Source organism: Chelmon rostratus, chromosome 12 (genome assembly GCF_017976325.1).
Source record: "Chelmon rostratus isolate fCheRos1 chromosome 12, fCheRos1.pri, whole genome shotgun sequence".
NCBI classification, from domain to species: Eukaryota; Metazoa; Chordata; class Actinopteri; order Chaetodontiformes; family Chaetodontidae; genus Chelmon; species Chelmon rostratus.
This window is the reverse complement of record NC_055669.1, coordinates 7356911-7377957: the sequence shown is the minus strand read 5'-3', so window position 1 is coordinate 7377957 and position 21047 is coordinate 7356911. Positions and strand designations below refer to the sequence as shown.

The window sequence follows — 21047 nt, the reverse complement described above, 5'->3', positions numbered from 1 at the left end:
ACAGGGCTTATTAAAAACCCACAGGGTTGATCCAGTCATCAAAATGAAAAAAAAAAAAAAAGTTAAAGGGAAAGAACTATTTGCCTTTATTTGAATAATGTAGTTACATGTAAAAAAAAAAAAAAAAACTCTACAAACTAAATCTCTGAAATTCCACTGGACCTGGAGTGTGGGAATAAAAATAACATTAGAATAGTCCAAATATCTACCACATGCACAGCTTCAATGGGAATGGAGTGACTCGGCAGAGTGGTATGTCCGGGAAAGCTACGGGTTAATTTAAGACTAGGAGCAAAGCCTGTTGCCAATTAGGAGCAGTGAGCGCCACATGTGGGCTAGACGTAGCTATCTCCAGAACGGGCAAAGGGGGCAGAAACTGCGGTGCGCGCAATGAAGACAACCTGAATGTCGGTGCAATCACTTGTTCAAGATCAACTGGAAATTGTATGAACAGTTACTAATTTGAGTTTTTTTCTTCTCCTGAGAGATGATCAAAGAAGGTCTCCAGGGCTGAAGGGTTGGTGCGCAAAAAGGACCATCATTCATCCGTTGCCTGTTTTCATTTTTACATTTCAGCACTGAAACATGGCTTGTATTTCTGCCATATTTTTTCTCTGTGTAACATCTATGCTCGGTGGAGCAGAGAGCGTATCTGAGACCTGCCGGGGGACGCGCTGCTTCTCTGGACAGGACTGGAGAAGAGCGTGCGTCGGAGCGCACTGCCAGGGGCGCACGGAGGCAGTAGCGTCCCGACTCCAGTTTCACCACTCTGCACAATCAAGGCAAGGACAAGTCTACCCGAGTTACCAACAGGATGCTCATTTCAGTCATCACCAAGCCCAGAGTGCGCCGCTATCACCGTACACCATCGTCCAACCTCAGCAGGGGGGCTTTGCGCAACCAGCAGGTACCGATGGCACCAGGAGGACGAACCCGAGAACCATCACGGCGGAGGTGTTCCATCCTGGCTGCGCCGGTGGGACCTGTCCCACCACTGTCTCTCATCACCCGACGAGTGATGATAGTGCAACACGGGAGTGCAAAGGGATTGGATGTAAACTTCCCCTCCGGATGCTCCAGAAGCCCAAGCCTTGCGTCGGAGACGGTTGCGGTGCAGTGGACGACGGCAGAGGAAACTCTTCACCGGTCCATGTGACAGACAGAGCGGCGCAATTTCTGGATGAGCTTCCAGACTTTGGGTCGGAACGTGGTGCTTGGATACAGTTGACATGTGACATGAAACCAGGTCAGTATCAGCCTGTTAGTAATTAGCCACAAAATGGAAAAACTAATCTCATCAAACTGCAGCCTTCTCAATGAGAAAATAACAATTGCTTAAATTGCCATGTAATAGTTTTCTTTCTTTGCCACAGGGACCAATGAGGTTCCGTCAGAGGACGCTCTTGTGCTGCAGCTGCAGCTTTCCAAGAGCCAAGAGAAGCTGGTTGAGGCCCTCAGGGGCCAGCAGGACGAGGTCAGGGAGCTGCAGAGGCTCCTCAGCGAGCAGCAGGGGACGCTGGTCAACCAGCAGAGAGAAATACTGGAGCAACAGAGGAGGATGTATGAACAGATGGAGCAAGTAAGGCAGCTCTGATTGATGATGATGATTGATGAAGTGTTAATAGTTTGTGTTTTTGTTATTGGCCAGTGATTGGAGAAAGAATAAACATTTATTTAGGAGCGGTGGACTGAAAACATGTGACCTATATAAGTTTTGTTTTGTTGGATGATACGGACGGCTGACCTCTCTGTGGAGGATCTATTCCATATGAGCATCAGAGGAAAAAAAAATGTTCTGTAGGAGCTGAAATTAGGACACTGACTAACAGGGGCTGCATAAAATAATCATACATTTTGCAGCTTGTCTTTTCACAGCATAAGTCATGATAATTATTGCTATGATCAGACTAAAACAACTTTTGAACTTTTTAATCTCATTTTTTTGCTTCCAGGTTAAAGCCCAGTACAATGCACTGATGGACAGCATCAAACAAACCTCTTTCCAGAACCTCCAGGGGGAGCTAGACAGTCACATGGAGACCTTGAGTGGGCAGGTCAGAACCCACCAAGCACAACAGGCTCTGTCTCTGCACAAGGTGGACATGGAGGCCAGCGTGATGGAGGTGAGCAGCAAGTTGTGATCAGCAAACAGGTGTGCTCAGAATATAATGCATAAAAAACAAGGGCCTGTCAGTATGACACCAGACGTTCATCTTCAGAGGCCGAACTCAAGTCATTTATTACTACATTTGTATTTGCAAGCAAAGCAATGGACAGAATTGGCTTTCTTTCATGCATCATAATGGATCATTTTGCAAGAATATGCATCTTTTTCTTGTTGTGAATATATCAGTTTGGAACAAGCTATATGCACAGATCCACTGCTGGAAAGTAACCAAGTACATTTACTCAAATACTGTACTTATGTAAATTTTGAGGTACCTGTACTTTTTTTTGAGTATTTCCATTTTCTGTTACTTTATACTTACTACACACATACTTTTTATCATATTTTAACAAAATCGAATCTAATTTAACATAAACTTGGTCTCTTCCTCTCTGATATCTGCAACTGGTTCGCCACTCTTTTTGTATGTTGTGCGGACCTGACTGTCAGAAAAACTCTGATCATCACATTGGTGTGTTTGGTGCTATCAGGTGGGGCGCCCCCTGTTGGCCTGTGGGAGCTGCGGTCCTGATGAGTACTGCGGCTTCAGCAGTGGTCATCCTCGCTGTGAGAAATGTACCATCTGTCCTGCCGGCTTCTTCCTGGTCGCTCAGTGTTCGGTCCATGCAGACAGAATCTGCCAGGTTAGCACTACTGTTGTATGCGCAGTATGACAGTTGAACTCATGCACATAAACAGATCTCACACATTATAACAAAACTTTTTGATACAAATTTTGTGTTGGTGATCCCTGACTTACAGCATATGCTAATCATTCTCCACTGGTTCACCCATGAATACTATCTAAAGAAGAATTGTCATGACAGACAGAAAAGACTGAGGAAACAAGAAGTGGGAGACAGGACAAGAAAGCAGGTTTAAATTTGAACCCCATTTGTGTGTCGTTACAGGACAGAGATGAATGCCTTGAAATAGCTGATCTGTGTGGAGATCAACAGAAGTGTCTTAATACTCCAGGTAACATGAATTACTGAGAACCTTTGTCAATATTGCTTGCATTTAACACAACTCTAATTTTCTCTAAATTAAACAACGTTGCCACATTTTCCCTCACTTCCTTTTGTTGAACTGCTGGCTGATTATTTCCAGTTACAGACCGTGCTCTCAGACATTGAAACAAGTTTCAAACTAGCACTCTTTGTCTTTTTTTCCATCATCAGGGGGATTCAGGTGTCAGGGCATGACAGAGCGAGATGCCATCTCGGGAATGTGCGGCCATGGCTACTTCTACAACTCGGACATGGATGAGTGTCAGGCCTGTAATGAGTGTGATGGGGAGCCCATGGCTTCGCCTTGTACCTTCACCACAGACGCCATCTGCTCCGGCCCTGCTGCCGGTGACAGTGCCCTCTCTCTTTCCTGGGCTGGAGATGTGAGTCTGCCTGGTGAAAGAGGCCACATCCTGGCTCATGCCTTCCCTAGCGCACAGCTTTCAATCCGTGCAAGAAGCGACGCAGGTCTGTTGTCTGTTGAAGACGGGCGCCTGGTGCTCAGGCAGCACGGCCTAATCTGGCTGGATGAGAATCTGTCGGTGACCCACGGCTGTCGCAGTTTCATCCAGGTGTGTCTGCGTATGAACAACACAGATGGCTCTGAGGGTCGTGACCTCAGTGGCGTTAGGGTCGAGCAGCAGGAGGGAAGGTCGCTACAGAGCGTCAGCATCAGCGGGGTAGCAGAGGTTGCCCCAGGTCACATGATCTCCCTCTTCCTGCGGAGTGCCAGCCACCACTGTAACCAAAGCAGTGAAGGTCTGCAGCTGTACGACCCTTCAGCAGCTCCGCTCAGTCTCCTCTGGCTGTCTCATGACACCGGTGCTGTTGCCATGACAGCGCAGGCCACCGTGTCTGCGCACTACCACACAAACTATCGCCCGGTCTTCCGCACCACGTCCACCTCTGACCCTTACGTAGTGGGGCTGACTCATGACGGCCGTGGGATCCGTTTTGCAGAAAGTGGCACGGTGCGTTTTGTATTCCAGCAGGCATTGTACTCCATGGGCCAGGCGTGTGTGAGCGAGGGCTTCCAACTGTTGGCGTACCTCAACCATAACGGAACTGGTCTGGAGCTGTGCCGTACCTTCAAGCCAGGCGTCCACTATCGAGACACATCCATATCTCTGTCTGGAGCATCTAAAGTTGGTCCAGGGGACACACTGGGCTTTGAGATCCTCTCTCCCGCTCAGTGCAACGTACGTTTCTTTGGCGATGAGACGGGCATCAGTACCCTAAGCTTGGTTTGGGTCCCCGCTGCTATCTCTTCCTCTCTGTCTGCCTCCGTGGCTCACACCGGCCTTCCCTCAGGAGCAGTTCGAAACAAGCCTCTGTTCTTCCGCCAGACCAGCCCTCAGGTATCCCAAATGGGGATGCTCGGGAGGGGATCCACAGATCAGAGGCGAGATTTTGTCTTCAGGGAGAGCGGCACAGCCAGTGTGGCTCTGGATCTCAAACTCATTCACTCCTGCAACCTGCTCAAGGTGACTCTTCTAAGGCGAGGCGATCCAGAGGGGTCAGGAGGAGGTCGGGAGGCAGAGGGAGTGCGGCACAGCCCACTGGCCCAGCAGGTGGGTGGTCAGATGCCTGAGGGCAGCCACTGGGCCAGAGTGAGCCTGCGGGCGTCCTTCCTGGTTCATAATGGCACAGCGGTGTTCTTCACACTGGACTGTGTACGTGGACGGGTCAATCAGATCAGCCACCAAACAGGAAGTGGAGTGTCAGTCCTCTGGGTGGCAGCATGAAACAAGAAAGACAAGAAAGAAAACAAGAAAACTTATTGTGCTGCTTCTTTATGTTGTTTCCAGTTCAGTAGACCAGAAGTTTAGCCATTTATATGATGGAACAGTTTCACTGGTTTGATTTTAAAGGAATAGTTAGAGAGTGTGAGAAAGACACTTATTTACTTTCTTGCTAGGGGAATTAGATGAAAGGATTGATACCACTCTGTTATTGGTCTGTTCAATATTAAGCTTCAGTTCAATATTAGCTTAGCATATCTTAGCTTAGCATAAAGCCTGGAAACAGGGGGAAACAGCTAGCCTGGCTGAATCCAGATGTAACACGTTGCACCTATTAGCACCTATAAAGCTCACAAATGAACACTTTACATCTTGTTTGTTTAATCTGTACAAATACAAAAGTGTTAAGTGTAAAAAAACAAGTTGTGGTTTTATGTCAGGCTAGCATCTCCCACTTTCCCCGAGCCTTTGTACTATAAGCTAAGCTAGCCATCTCCTGGCTGTAGCTTCAAATTTAACAGACAGATTTGAGACTGGTATGGATCTTCTTCCTTACCACAGAATAAACATACTGAGCAATACGCATATTGAACAATTCATTTAAGGGGCTTGATGTTGTAGTGAGTAGCAAAAAGCTAAACTGACTTTTGTAAAAAAATATTTTGTGTTTAAAAAATCAATTAAGGACTATTTAAAAAAAATGTAGCATTATATACCAATCATATTTATGTTAATGCAAGTATATTGTGTCATGATTTCTGTAGAAGCCCAAATGATGGCTCTATACAGCTGTGTTCAGTTTCTAATGGACACAATTTTTCTCCCGCTGAGTTTTCTGCTTTTTCCATGTGCTGTACTTTGTCTGTCTTTTATTTATGTAATTACTCCGTTGACAGCAAAGGACCTTCAGATCATTCCCACTGTGACTGCAGCATTTTCTGTTGTCACCAAAAGCGATTTGCTGGTGCTGGTTACATTAAGGAGCGTGTTTTTAAGAGCACGTGTTTCATGTTAGCCGCCATTTTCTAATGTGAATATCTACTGCATGCCTTGTTTAATGACCGCTTTCTGCATATTATGGACTTAAAGAGAGTCATGTGTTTCACTAAGGCCCTGTTGATGATGAACTGTCCTGGAGAGGACAGCATGCTATGTTAAATATCAACACTCGAAGATATAGTTACTGTTTACTCAAAATGTAATAAAGTGTATATTTGATGTTTTATATTAAATACAATGAAAATAAAAATGTTTTGCCTAATCTTTTGCAGATGCCTCGGTGTCGGCGGCTCTGTTTGTGGACTGCAGTCATTTAGCTAAAGCAAGGCTATCCTTTGACAGAAATAACAATCCTTTGAAGTAAAACTTGAACTCATAAGCAATTAAGCTCAAACTGGTTCATTTTAAAACACTCAGGGGTTCAACGACTAGCTTACTGTGTGGTGGCTAATGTTAGCTCATGCTAGCAAACGTTTAGAGAGCGATTGCTGTGTAACTGACGTTCCTGACGTTCCTGAGTTAGTCAGCTGACTGACTTGATGACTCTTTCATACTTGTGATATTGTTTCTGCTATTATGTTTAAGCATTTACCATTATTAGCATGTTTTAGCATTAGCATTCAAAGAAGTTTTTAGGACACAGCTGCTAGCTGTGCTTTAGCAGTAGTAGCAAGCTAGCATTATCCACAGCTAGTTACAAGAATATTCTGTAAGCAGTTGTTTCTTATTTATTTTACATCACAATCACAATCACAACAAACTACATCACATAACATGTCATAGATGTGTTTCATCCCAAATCTCACGTTTATAGCATTTAGAGACTGATAATGATGCATGTGCTAACTCTATCGTGAGCGTTTCCCCACGTGCAGCATGGAGGCATGGAGACTGAATTGAACATGTTTTCTGTTGGCAGAAGCTGCCAGGTGTTTCCTATTAGGCTCCACATCAAAGAACAGAGGTCCTTTATCATGAATTTAAACAGTTGAAATTATATTAGCTGCGTAGTTAACCTCCTAATGGCCTTCCTACGCACGTCCACCGACAACCCTCCTCATTCCCAGAGTGCTGCTCTGCTTTGGCACCAGATCAAAAAGCGTATTACGATCCCGGGCATAAAACCAGTCGACCGGCTGATGTTATTATTTCAGCCTTTGAAGTCGTGACCTCCAGGTTAGTGTGTGCTATAGATTATTCAATAAATCATGACTTTTAGGGGATTAGTGCCATTAATATGCAGGTTTCTGTCTTGAAGGTGCCGGTATGGAGTCTCTGGGATCAAAAGAGTGCCGACTCAACCGTTTTCCCACTTCTTTCCTCTAATTCTCTGCAGTTCGAGGTTGCTTGACCAGATTGTTGCCATGAATAAAGCATGAGCAGCACAGTTTATGAACTAAGCCTAAATCTTGGGCTCAGCCTTTGTCAGGAACTAGACAGGGGACCAAAGACAATAAGCAGACCTGAGTTGACAAAGAGAATAGACAGAAAGCATGAGACAAATTAAAACCACCTCCTGGCCGATGGATGACTGGCTGGCTGAGTTATGGTGGTCTGAGGGTAATAAATGTTTAAGGAAAAGGGTCAGAGCCACAGTACAGAGCGTGGAGCTCCGTCTGGCAGGACTGTTGCCTTAACACATTAGCACTAGATAATAGATAACAGAGTACAGATGGAGGGAGACACAACGTATGAGTGTGTCGAGTGGGTTTGGGTGTGTCTTTGGGCAATGCATGTGTTTGCATGCATGTATGTTGGCTTTTACATTTCGGTTCAAGACTCTCAGTCAACTTTCACACCCTCCAAAACACACACACACACAAATCATTTAATGCCATAAAACTAAATAAAACTTTCAACGTGATATATCTAGAAAATGTCACTTTAATCCACTGATCAATAAAATGTTGCATCATGACGATTTAGAATGAAAGCTGCATACTTTTTCTCTCGCTGAAGTAGTTGATTTTTTTCTCACCCCAGATTTATAATTTATTTTAAGATTTCCTTTCAGATTTATTATAAAAAAGTTGCATTATTTATAGATATTAGAGGGAGGACTTGCAATTTTTTTCCAGATGAAGAGGAGAGGAGGGTCAAATTATCAATAACCCTGTGGAGGGTCTTGATTAAACCTTTTTCTAAACTCCCTTATTTGTCTTCATGAAGAAATTAATCAGATAAATCAATAAATAAGGAAGATTTTCCTCTAAAACTGCAACATATTCAGACAAGTATTTCTCAAACCCATCATACATATATCCACACACCACATGCACTCTGCTCTCCTCACCTTTGTTTTCTATCAACAGGCATGTGTGCTGCTCACAGTCCTCTCAGCCAGAGAGATATACAGGCTGCCAGAGTTAGCATGAGGTGTATGGTGGGGCTGCTGGGCTACATATGGTGCACAGACTGCAGATAGACACTACAGGTAGCAAGAATGTGCAGGTATACCCTCAACTTGCCCTTGATACTGAAACAACCTTAACATCAAGGGTATGGAGAGAGAGAGAGAGAGAAATGTGGAGGAAGGAGAGGGAGAAAGAGAAGGAGGAAGCTGTGGGAAAGAAACTAACGGTGGGAAAGAAAGTGAGAAATCGGCTTCTCCCGTGTCAGTGCATCTGGAAGCAGTTCTCACTTGTTTTGAACTTTTCTCCTCCTCTATCCCCCTTTAACTCGCCCAGAGGCACTCCTCAGTTTCTGTGCACTGTAGTAAGTCAGATATGTTTCCAGGTAGATGTTGTAAAAAAAACAACAACTTTCCTTTGGCTTTGGATCGTAGGCCGCAAACACAAACACTATGACATGGTAAGCAAGCCTGTGAAATCTTTATATTTAACATCAGAGCAGAAGCTTGCTTATAAAGAATATCACAATGTCGGTCATACGGTGTGTTACAACACAAAATAGGCTGTACCTGTTAGAAAATATCTAATTATACAGTATGTTATATAATTTATTTCACTATGATTCCATCAATGTCATTTCTTCCTGAAAAGCAACGCATGCAGTGTTCCTAGTGATGTAACACTGCCCTCTACAGTACATAAAGAGAACACAACATGATTTTTTGGGTAGTTAAAATTTATTATCACTGCATACAGATACCACATTGTTTTATGCCACTACAAGATGTTAACAATTACTTCTTTCCTATAACTTAGTTTATTACTCTGCTATACAACGATATATTATAGTAATTTATATTACTGTAATCTTGGTTTGAAATACAATTACATACAAGATACAATTGCATACATGGATGCAGCGAGTGAGACCATTATCAGTGATTCTTGTTCAGGGGTTACAGAGCAAAATGTCTTTGTCTCTTTTTCAACATTAGTATCATAATTTAATGATCTTAAATGCACAGTGATGCACATTCATCATGTAGGACTGTGTCTTTATTTAGTATAAGTAAATTTAATGACAACTGGAAAAGAGCAACTGTCTAATAAAGTGTGTAAATGTGAGCTGTGATTAGAAATAAGGCTACAAACTGTCTGAGTTAAAAATCCCACATAGAGGGACGTGGCTACAAAAACCCAGTAACGTGTACTCAAAGAGTTCAGGCTTTTGACATCAGGGTAATAATCCAGTCACGCTCGATGGTGTACTCAGATATCAGAGATCAAACGTCATAATTCGGCACTTAAGTGTTGAGTGCTGCGGCGAAAAGGAAATTACATCTCTGCCATCTTATGAAAGGCATCTTTGAGGCAAATAGTGGTGGATTAATGGATGACGATGAAATGAAATGAATACAGTGACAAATACAAGAGGCTACATAGTTTAAGTTGAGCAGCTGCAGCCACTCGCTTTGGGATATGCTGGAAATGGTGAAATACAAAGAGACTGTAAAGCCGCTGATTGTGAAGGTTTGGATGAATGCATTAACATGATGCTCAGCTGCACAGGTGTCATAGAAGCTCCACAATGCTGCCATAACAAATATTCAATGTGTACTGGGCTAAAACAGTAAGAAAATGTCCACTGAGTGTAATAATCTTGTTAATTGTGTATTTAAAGACTGCGAATGTAAGTTAACCATGTGTAAAACACTGTATCATATAATAATAAGCTGAATTTTTGGTCCATGCTGCAAAGAGAACTGACTGTCACAAAAAGATGTGAGATGGATGACAGATAGAAAGACGTCCACGAAGTGAATGAGTGAAACTGGTAAAGAGGAGTATAAAGAAGAGGAGGAGGAAGGGTTGGTTAAATAAGGCCTGCAGGAAGGTGGCGTGATGTTTCAGTGCAGGATCTCAATGAGGAGGCGTTTGAAGTCTCCGCCGCACTCTGAGTCCAGAGCATCCCTCAGGGTAACGTCGTATTTCTCCAGGTACATGTCCTTCACTGTGTCCAGGTCGATCTGGAGGGCAACGACAACACTGCTGTCAACACAAAATCATGTCTATGACTTATTTTTATCTTTAAATTGGATGTTTACATGGTCCTGAATTACTTTTAGAGCACATTTGGTCTTGACTACTGTGCTGTTACTGAGTATGATTAGACATTTAGCTATGTGGTCACAGACTTGCCTCAGAGCGGCCTACAATGATGCGAATGAGAGTGTCTTCATCGGTGCCCACCCCCTTCATGGCGGCATTAAGGCGTCGTGCAAAATACAGCTGCGGGTTCTTAGCACACCTGACTATAAAACACACACACACACAAAGGCAGCAGCTGTCATTGCAAGAGCTGATATTTGATTTGATATCTCACGGCTTGTGAACAATCACGTTACCCAGAGTGATGTAGCAGTCCTTGAGAGTCCCTGTTGCCTCGGAGTCAATGGTGTCCAAAATGTCCGTCCCTGAAAGCTGCAGGACAATGAGTTAACATGAGAACTAATAAAATCAACAATGAGGCGAGGTCGGCAGGAAGCCGTCGCGCAAAAAGAGGCAGGAATGAGCGCAGTCCTCACCGACTCATAGGCCTTAAAGGTGGCCTGAAGCTGCAGGTAGTTCCTGTGTGTCAGGATGTAAGTGAAGGTCGACTCATCTGTGCCAAACCTGCCTTCCCCTGCCTGACGGGCACAAAAACAGGAAACGATTCATTAGGACATTTGTGAATATTTGTCTTAGTAATAGATGAATATTTTCACACTTTTGGTCGTCATTCCTGTCAGTAATAATAAGATTGTACTCAGGTTATTCATTCTTATATGAACAGGCTGATACGAATGATATTCTGATGAGACTGTACTCATAATGTCAGCATGCTAACATGCTCACAATGAAAATGCTAACATGCTGTTGTTTAGCAGGTATTTATTTATTTACCATGGTCACCATCTTAGCATGTCAGCATGCTAACATTAGCTAACTGCCATTAAAGACAAAGTAGAGCTTGATGATGGAAATGCCCTTAGTTCAGCAGGTGTGTTCATAAAGTGTTGGACAAATCAAAACTTTGACCTGAAGATGGCACTAAATGAAATGTTAAGAGATAACCAAAGCATTTCCGATTCATGTTGGGAGGGGCATGAATGTCAGCACCAAATTTCACAGCAATGCATTCAATGGTCAAAAAGAAATTTCACTAAAACCTGAAAATGTCAGTCCTGTGGTGGCGCTGGATGAAAAGTCAGAGGTTCACCAAAGTCAGTAGGATTCATCGTCTGGGGACTGTGAGTAACTGTACAACATTTCTGGCCAAACCATCCAATAGTTGAGCTGTTTCAGCTTGGACCAAAGTAGTGGCCATCTGCCATCCCTTGAGTCATGGTGCTCACGTGGCTAAAAAGAGCTGACTCAGGGCCATTCTAGTATTGGCAGCTGTATGAGAATGACTTTAAAACTTTATTCAACACATGGTGAAAACATTTTTGCAGACTTTGCCACATTACAGTCTCTGCACACACTTATATTTGTACAGTATTACTGTGAAACTTCAACTGAGTCGTGAAAATCCACAAAGACCCCACAATCCTGTGCTGTAATAGCAGCCACAGTGCAGCATGACCAAAGAAAAAACAAGCTTTGATTTAATAAAAATCTGCACTTGTGAGATTTGCCCGTCATCCATCTAAATCTAGGATCACATTACTTTGCAAACTGGTGTTATTTAAAGGACAAACTACGAATAAGGCCACTAATTAGAAGGAACTGTGCAGCTGAGAACGTACCTCAAACAAAGATGCGGCATCCTGTTCGGCTAAATCCCCGTCCACCTCGTAGCCCTCGTCCCTGCTCGCCTGCAGAAACAGAGGGATACGTGGGGGGAGAGAAGGAGAAGAGAGGTTTAAGAGGATGGATAAGGGAGGTGATGCATAAAGAGAGGGTGAGTGAAAAGGTTTAGTGCGAGGAGGAAAGGTCAAAAAGATGGATTACGAAAATAATCTCAGTCATTTAATGGGATAACAATCATCTGCCACGCATTAATGGGGAATATTCGAAGGCCACTGCAGCTCTTTGAACACACGTCGCTGTTGAACATGAGTCACAATGTGTTTGTCCTTTCTTTCTGGGGGAAGGAAAAGAGAGGGGAAGCACAAAAGGGTGGGGGCGCCGGAGAAGACGGCGTAGAGGCCGAGGCATGCCAGACAATGATGTGATGTGTGACGAATGCCTCAGTGGGCGAATCACAGCATGGAGAACAATCCTGCCAGCCATCATCAAAGGAAAACAAGCACTGTTCTCTCTCTCTTGAGGCCTTCCATCCAGATTCCAGACGTCCACCTAAACATCTGACTGTGCCGCCGCTCCCCTCCGAACAGCAGCTTTCACGGTTAAATGAAGTCAGAATGATGAGTGTTTACCTGCAGCAGCGACACCAGCAGGTTCCTCACATCTCCACTGGTGTCATCCTCGATGTCTGCCTCTAAGTCACGCTCATGCACTGTAAGATAAGAGCCAAACACAGTCACCGCTTCAGAGGCGTCCTGCCAAATGTTTCACGCCATCAACACACGCCCAATATCTGTGCTCAAGTCCTTACACTGCAGAGCCGCGAGATATTTTGCAAGCAGCGAAATCTGACCCTGATAAAATCAGACTGTGTTCGTGGCCAGCGAGTGAAGGCAAACGTGGCTCGCTGCAGCGTGATTCACTCCCAAATGTGAAACACCCACAACATTATGACAAACGCAACACTTAGTGTGTATCTGCTCCGTGTGCTGGTTAGATGGCCACACTTTCCAGCATGGGATGAGCATCAACTGGGTGGCTGTCTGTGCATGACTCAGCAGAACACTCACCCTGGGCATAAGCCTCCTTGAAGCTCAAGATGTCCTGTTAAAAGTAAAAGAAAGACGAGACTCAGTCAGATTGGAGCAGTGTTTCTGGATTTAAAATGGGTCGTGGTGTTGCACAGAGCGCTATCACACAGCGACAGACCTCATTGGTGGCCGTGCACAGGATCTCCACCAGCACGGCTTCGTCCGTTCCCGCCCCCTTCATGGCCTTCCTCAGCTCCTTGGCGAAGTAAACCCGCTGAGGCTCCAACATGGCCATAACGGCGTTCTCAAAACTGCCTGTCAGCTCCTTCTTCAGCACCTCCTCCAACTCCTGAGCAAACACGCAATGAACACGGTGCACGGTTGTTGTTGTTGTTGCGTGTGTGTGTGTGAAAGACAGAGGGAGGTGGGCAGGCACTCACATCATCGTACTTTTCGAAGTAGGCCTGTTTGATCTCCACACGCTGAGCTGCAGAACGATTGGCCAGGATCTGAATAATGGCCTCTTCGTCTGTGCCTGGAGGTCATTTAAAAGGTCAGAATCATACCAGCTGGTTTATTTTCATTTGATTTAATCTGATTTCCCTTTAAGCCTGCTGGGTAGCTCATGTTCTTCTCCTCACACACCTGAGTGTCATCATTCATCACATCAACGATCAGCAGACAGCGGAGGAGGAGGTGGATCATAACAAATAATAAGCTTTTAATATGTTTGGCGTGTCTTCTTCAAGATATGTGGGGCTAGAAACGAGAGCTAAAAATGACTGCAAAGATAAACAGAACTGATCAAATAAGGAGGAAGGATTGCCAACATATTGATAACACAATAATGCTGGAATATACTTTAGCAGCTCTCAGTGGACACATCGAATTGACAGATTGCCTTCTGCATGATGAAACTTTATCTTTACCTAACTTCAAAATGGTGATTATGGTGTTTTGTTCTCTGGAGTATTAACACATAACACGCTCTGATGTCAGCTACATTAGCTGATTCTTATTCAGGGATAATACAGCTGTAAGTGGATCCACTGTGAGGGCAGGATAGCCTCCTCTCACTGTGATCAGGTGATGAGGCCTCAGTCGCATCCGCACAGACACAGACAGAGAGGCTCCAAACACCAACATGAAGAATGAAAGAGCGAAGAAAAACAGCCAAATACACACTTTCTTGGAGAGGAATGAGCCACATTTCTTTACTGTAAACTTACCCAAGCCTTTGCACGCTTTTCTGATCGCCTTAATATCAGCTGTGACATCGAAGTCCTCATATGGGACTATGGTGGGCTAGAGAAAAAACAGCAAACACATCAGTCAATCACACATAGATACAAACAATCATTCACACATTTTCAGCAAATATGTCAAATGTGCGTGTATGTCATATCAGCCTGCAAAGTCTTAGAGAGCAATGTAGGATCAAACTGAAGTAAAATGTACAATTATATATATTCAAAAGCACTAGTATGAAGCTACAGTTGTAAGTGGAGCAGGTGAAAGAGTGGAGCTCCGCAGAGGATTCATTACAGCGCATCCAGCGCAGTTTGTCCCGCAGGAAAAGGGCGCAGCCTGTGCGCGTTCGCTGAGTCACGGGGCGGCAGCAGCAGCAGCAGCAGCAGTCTCCTCTCCTCGCCCACCCTCTGTTTAACACAATGCGGCCTTATTGATCAGCGCTTCTGACAAATTCCCCACCGCTGCGGCTGCTGCCTCCTCGGCCTGCCGGCGCACACACCCTTTACCCGAGTCAACTGCGCAGCTTCTGCCGCTCGGCACTGTTTACACACAGCTTGCACCAAACAAAAAGTCTTGTTTTCACCTCCTGCAGAGAATAACGGGTGTGTAATATCCTGCCTGTGGCGGTCACTGATACTTTGATGTATTTGGAAGACTTTTATTTCTCATTTATCACCACAGACTCGACCTTCCAGCACTGGAAAAGCGTCGCGCATGATGCGCATGTTAAGAGCTGATGTTGTTTCAGCTGCAGAAGTTGAAGAAAATCCACTTTTCTTACCTGCACGTTGCCCATGATGTTCCAGACCGCTCTCTGCAGGTAGACGTTAAAAACCACAGGTGTGAGTGTGTGTGTGGAGGGTTCGGGTGATGCGCTGCTGTGTAGCTGATGTGTGATGCGTGTCAAGTCGGGCCGGCTGTTCCTGCAGGGACTCAGCCCTGTCCGGTGCTGCAGGGGTGACGTCACAGCCGCCTGTTCATTCAGCAGGATGGGGCTGGGTCCTGTGAGAGGTGGGACCTGATGGGGCTGGACCTGATGGTGCTGGGTCCTGTGGGAGGTGGGACCTGATGGGGCTGGGTCCTGATGGTGCTGGGTCCTGTGGGAGGTGGGACCTGATGGGGCTGGGTCCTGTGGGAGGTTGGACCTGATGGGGCTCGGTCCTGGTTGACGTGGGTCTTATTAACTGACTCACTCAGCTAATCGTCAACTAGTCGTCAGACCGGTTCTAACAGTCTGCATATGAGTTATTTGTTGTTGCTTGTGCCCAGTGGTGGAATGTAACTAAAAACATCTCTACTTCTACTTCTACTATACTTTAGTAGTTTTATGTCAACACACTGGACACACTTCATCCCTGGAATACAGCCGTCATCGACACTGAACTCTACACAAAAACAAAAGGTTTTTCATGAAATTAAAGTGACATACTGGTTTACTCTGAGTCATCAGTGCAGCATCACTTTATGTTCTTATGCCATTAATATGTTTCAGTGGTTCAGATCTTTCACGTCAGTAAAAATAACAATATCCCATTGTACAAATACTCCTTCACAAGTAAAAGTCCTGCATTCAGAATTATACTCAAGCAAAATTAGAAAAGTATCATCAGTAAAATGTACTAAAGAATAACATGTAAAAGCACTTATTGTGCAGCAGAATGATCTCAGATAATCAGAGTTATATATTATCTTATAGAGATATTATTACTGATGCATAAACACGTAGGAAGCATTTGAATGCCATAGCTGGTCATGGTGGGTTTAATTTGAAGGATCATAATCTGAAGCTAAAACATACATGGAGTGGAGTAAAAGTATAAAGCAGCATAAAATGAAAATACTCAAGTGAAGTAAATACTGCATTATTCTACTACTTCAGTATTATTATTATTAGTGTATATTATGAGATACTATTATTCATATACAAACATATATATACTATTGTTAGTATTGTTATTATTATAGTATTAGTATTAGCAATAGTATTAATTTTATTATTCTTGTAACTTAATGGTGCACCGCAGATATTTCTATATAGACAGTTGCTATTTATTGTAGAATAGTACACATAGTTTACATATTTCTTATTGTTTATTGCTATTATTTATAGTTTAATGTACATATGTTTACATAGATTTTTGTTTTACAAAATCCTTAAGCTTTTACTTATTTCCTTTTTCCATTTTATTTACTTGTTCTACAGTGGAAGCAACTGCAACTGACCCAATTTCCCCACAGGGATCAATAAAGTATTCTGAGTCTGATCCTGATACTTTCCACCACTGTCTATTTTACACATGCATTCTCTTATTGTCCACATGGTGGCAGTGTTGTACAGACTGCCACAAAACCAAATACCCGCACTGGAATTTACAGAGCACTGAAATGAGTTGAGTTGAGTTCAGTTGGAAATGAGGCAGGCACTAGCAGGTGTTTGAAGACAAAGACTGCAAGATATGTTGCTTTATATTTTAGAAAGATATATTTGATGATTTGATGGGTTAAGATGAAAGGTTGCATTTTAAGAATATGTTGAAAAGTTGGTTGTCATGTTTCATGTTGTGGTGTACATTTCTGCGTTAACTGAGAGTAAATATGGTATTATGTAATTATATTTTTTTGAAAGATGATGATGCTTATGTTTTGTATACTATGTGTATACTATATGTTTTGGCTGATCAATGGACTGTATTTTGGGAAACCACAAAGAGCCTCAGGCACCACCCTGCTAGCTGATTGGTTTGGTTCAGTGAGGTGATGAAACCATTGCGTTCTGGAAAAAAGCTGAGCAACGTGTTTTTTGATAGGTGCTGGCATGTGATCAAGATATATGGATTATTCCTGCAAACCTCACAAACAATATTAAAGAGAGACACAGAAATGTACAGTCCTGAACCAAACTGGGGTTTCATAGAAAGATTTAATCCAGAATTGAGAACAGGGTATTTACTGTATGTACATGCAACACAATATGAATGTACAATATACTGTAAATACTCCCATGTGGATGCTACAACATTTTGTAACTTCTTGGAGCGACACTATACAGTATAACAAGCATTAAAATACATGAAGTGGGCAAGTTACAACATTCCATTTCAAACAGCCTAAAACCGTCAGACAGAAAAAGGCATGTGCAAGTTTGAGTGGTGGGTCATGTTTATTTATCAAGCCTCTCACTTTATGGATGCTGCCTTCCCAATGCTCGCTGGGCTTAACTGATTATTTACACAAGAGGTTCTTTTCTAAAACGCTTGATAAATACATGACAACATCTGACATCTACTGTATATTTGAAAATCCCACGTGCTCCCAAGTCCTCTTTAAGTACTTCATAATAGATATGCAATCATTTTTTTAAACCTTCTGGTGAATGTTCGTGTATCATTCCCCCTGTATTTTCACTGACATGCATACACCATTGTAATGAAGCTGAACTGACTTCAGTGTTTGGCTGCGTTGCATTAGGTGTCACTGGTGGGTGGCTGATCAAAGGACAGAAAGGCTGACTGTTGTTGTCGTTGGAGGTGATGCTGAAATGGTACATTACTCATTTTCTGTTAGACAGAAGGTGGCAAAAAAAGCTTTGGTCATGCATAGTTGTGGTTTTCGCGATTGAATATGTGCAAAGATTTGAAGGAGGGTGCAGCCAAGCAGATGTAAGACGGGCAACTAAGTGACAGAAAAAATGCATTATTCACATCATCCACCCTAGTCAGGCTTGGTTTTGGTCCTTGAAAGACTTCGGCACTTTTTTTTTTTAGACATGTGGATGTACTACAGCATCTGAGAAGGGACATCCAGGGTATGAATAAAGAGTAAACAGTAAATAAATGTCAACAGAAGGGAGCGCCTCATGGATATTTTAGTACTGCTCAACTGTAACTGCCAGTCATTTGAAATAAGTGTGTACATTATTGATGGCGATGCACATCATGTCAAAAGCACATATGTGACAATTACCAGAAGCAACAACATCAAAAGTTCCACTGTCATTTGAGTACAAGTTAACCAATAAACATTCAGTTATTGGATGCTTGATAGTTTGCCACATGCAATGGCACTTTAGAAAAAAATACACACTGTATATTGAGCACTTTTACTGAAATATACAGCTTTCCTCATTTAATATGAAGCTGTACTACAATTCGTTGTTATTCCCACGTTTCACTAATCAAACATATCACACTTGTGCCATGAATTATGGATTTGGCCTAAAGGTAAGAATCACAGCTGTAGCTGGGGCTTTGGTCCTGCTTCTCAGAGCTGATATCCCATTTTTCCCTTCGCCCTTTTCTCCCTGCTACCTGCTTGTTTTCTTCAGCAGCATCCGAGACAGGAAGTCTCCACTGACTCACTGCGTAACGTAGAATATCATCAGTGTAACAGGGGAAACAATCGTCATCAGGTGACGCATTTACTGTGTTTGCGACAAATGATTGTCTGATCTGCTGGTAAATACAGGTTTGATTCATTTTCTAACTGCCTTGATGTACTCAATGTGATAAAACACACACAAAATGTAACTTTGACAAATGTGCAAGCAAAAGTGCAGACTTAAAAATTCCTTTAAAGTGACTTGAAGGTTGCATTCAATGCGATGTAACAACGAGAAGTTTGCTGTTTAGCAAATGGTAATGTTTAGACTGCATCAGCCGACAGCAGAATAAATGTTCTCTTCCTCACAAAATCTTTCCCCTTGGGTCACCCGCAGAAAACCTTCTTATCAAATGCAATGTTACATCTTTATCATTACGTTTTCTGCTTTGTCCTCCGTGCTGTCAGTCTGTGAATACAAAAAAATACAATCGTCACCCCAGTCATCATGCCCTCTCCCCGGAGTCTTGCCCCTGAAAGTCCCAGGGGCAAACATCAGCCATGACTGCAGGTTTGTAAGTAGTACTCAAAGAGCTCTCTTTCTTCTTCTCTGGTGATTTTTTAGTCTGAGCAAAGCTGGTGTGTGGGGGCTCGGCCTCGCGGGAGAACACCTCCGTCCTCCTGATCTCCATCATCTCTGGGTCCCTGGTGGAGCTCCTCCGCCGCTCAGCAGCCGGCCCGCCGCACTCCGACGACTGGCTAACCCGTCTCCTCTCCGACGGCGGCTTGCTGGAGGAGCTCCGCCTTTCTCTGCTTTTCTCCCTCCCTTTCTCCTTCTCGGCTTTGTGGTTGGACGAGCAGGAGCCTTTCCGCTTCTTCTTGTGCGTGGTGGGGCTGCTGCAGGTCTTCTCCTGTTTAGGCGAAGGCGGGCTGGTGTAATCCCACGGGCAGATCTCTACCATCAGGGAGGGAGGCTGCAAAAGGCTGCCCGTGGACTTGGAGTGGTCTGAGTGGAGCCCCTTGGGTTTCCCATCAGTGGGTGTGACACTTTTCTTACGCCTGATCCTGTCTGGGGAGATGGAATCTGAATCTCCTGCCAGCATGGGCTGCTCATCGAACTCCCAGGGACAGACGTCCGGCTTTAGAGGGAGAGGTGACCTGGGCGGTCGGGACTTCCTTGTTTCCCTGCCTTCCTCCCTCTCTCCTCCTTTATCTTTGGAGCGGCGTCTGTTGGAAGGGGACTGCCCAGCTTTCTGCCTCTGCTGGGATCGGCTACCTTTGGTGATTCCAGAGCTGCTGCTGCCCCTCCGGCCGGGGGTGGTTTCTCCAGGAGCAATGGAAACGTGTTTCTGGGTCTTCCCTTCAGAGGGAGTCTGAGGTTCTTCCAGCTCCCAGGGACAAACCTCGGACACATCGTAGAGGTTCCTACCAGTCTCGGAGCAAATGGATGGCTGGCTGCCACTCACCTGTTAAAATTAAGCAAGAAAATAACCACCCAGTAAAGAGATCAGCTATTGTAATTATCAGATATTTATGAATGAATGAGTTCACTAACTAATGCAATGCAATCTGTAAAATGCCAGAAAATTGTGAAAAAGCTCAAGCTGACGTCTTTAAATTGATTAGTTTGCATGACCAATTGTCCAAAACCAAAAGTTAAGACAAAAAAAAATAAATAAAAAAACCCCCTCAAAGTCAATTTGCAAACTTTTTTCCAGCACTTTCAATTGTATTTCAAGGTCTTCATCAGATGTCTTAGTTGTCATGACATGACCAGCGTATGGAACAGGTGGTCATATATGGGGTAGAGATTATAAAATTATTATTATGATAATATGTATTATTATAATAGATCCATATCTGCTGTAGATGTAAAGAGGCTTGACCTCTCAGTTCATATGTGGATGATGTGTTTACAGCTTGTTTCACTGATGTAAGTGGCTGAAAAATCATTTACTGCAGGTTTAAAGGTCAGATGTTCCAAAAGCCCAGTCACATAAAGGGGTCCCACTGGGATGCTTTTGGTAGGCCTTGTTGATTTATCAGCGTCCGTCCTGGTCTAAATCTGGGAAGGATTCAAATCATCCACTCCTTGTCTTCGTTGACCAGAGAAGCCAACAAAACAAACAAGCCTCACCTCATTTCCTCTACCCTCGTCTCACTAAATCGGCGTTCTGCTCTGTGTAGGAGGGTCTCCATCCACAGAGATGTATTGAAATTTCCAGAAAAAGCAAAATCCTCATATTTGAGAAACCGAAACCACAATTTTTTTCAGAAATGACTTGCTGTTGATACATTTTCCATCTATGGACTAATTGATTAATCTATTGACATTTCAACATGAGAGCTAAATAACATGTTAATGCATCAATCAGTTTGGATTTGGGATG

At 43.6% G+C, this 21047-nt stretch overlaps 3 protein-coding genes across 3 annotated transcripts in view; 1 reads left to right on the top strand and 2 right to left on the bottom strand.

Moving 5' to 3' along the window:
* Positions 1-425: 425 nt before the first annotated feature.
* si:ch211-252f13.5 lies at positions 426-6156 on the top strand. The gene is made up of 6 exons (XM_041949738.1): positions 426-1246; positions 1374-1579; positions 1953-2123; positions 2659-2811; positions 3079-3145; positions 3349-6156. Exons 1-6 carry the CDS (start codon positions 586-588, stop codon positions 4920-4922), a joined length of 2832 nt encoding a protein of 943 aa, XP_041805672.1. The 5' UTR covers positions 426-585; the 3' UTR covers positions 4923-6156.
* Positions 6157-9000: 2844 nt separating this feature from the next.
* anxa13l (annexin A13, like) lies at positions 9001-15252 on the bottom strand. Its single transcript, XM_041949182.1, has 11 exons — positions 15122-15252; positions 14319-14394; positions 13530-13624; positions 13268-13438; positions 13129-13162; positions 12691-12770; positions 12058-12126; positions 10855-10956; positions 10675-10750; positions 10469-10581; positions 9001-10296 (listed from the first exon to the last, which is right to left on the bottom strand). The coding sequence occupies exons 1-11, from the start codon at positions 15134-15136 to the stop codon at positions 10177-10179; spliced, it is 951 nt and encodes a 316-aa protein (XP_041805116.1). The 5' UTR covers positions 15137-15252; the 3' UTR covers positions 9001-10176.
* A 3911-nt stretch (positions 15253-19163) lies between these two features.
* gpr158b (G protein-coupled receptor 158b) overlaps positions 19164-21047 on the bottom strand; it is a 53648-nt gene continuing 51764 nt past the window's right edge. Inside the window, exon 13 of the mRNA XM_041949750.1 lies at positions 19164-20123. Coding sequence (XP_041805684.1) covers positions 19164-20123 — 960 coding nt within the window. The remainder of the gene's footprint in view (positions 20124-21047) is intronic.

Bases quoted from the DNA above. Each gene is read 5' to 3' on its own strand.
- anxa13l (XM_041949182.1), bottom strand. The intron at 13,439-13,529 runs GTGAGTGCCTGC...GTGTTTGCTCAG, and splicing joins ACTTCGAAAAGTACGATGAT to GAGTTGGAGGAGGTGCTGAA. The intron at 12,127-12,690 runs GTAAACACTCAT...CTGTTTCTGCAG, and splicing joins TGCTGGTGTCGCTGCTGCAG to GCGAGCAGGGACGAGGGCTA.
- si:ch211-252f13.5 (XM_041949738.1), top strand. From the start codon at position 586: ATGGCTTGTATTTCTGCCATATTTTTTCTCTGTGTAACATCTATGCTC. The intron at 1,247-1,373 runs GTCAGTATCAGC...TCTTTGCCACAG, and splicing joins GACATGTGACATGAAACCAG to GGACCAATGAGGTTCCGTCA. The intron at 2,812-3,078 runs GTTAGCACTACT...GTGTCGTTACAG, and splicing joins ATGCAGACAGAATCTGCCAG to GACAGAGATGAATGCCTTGA.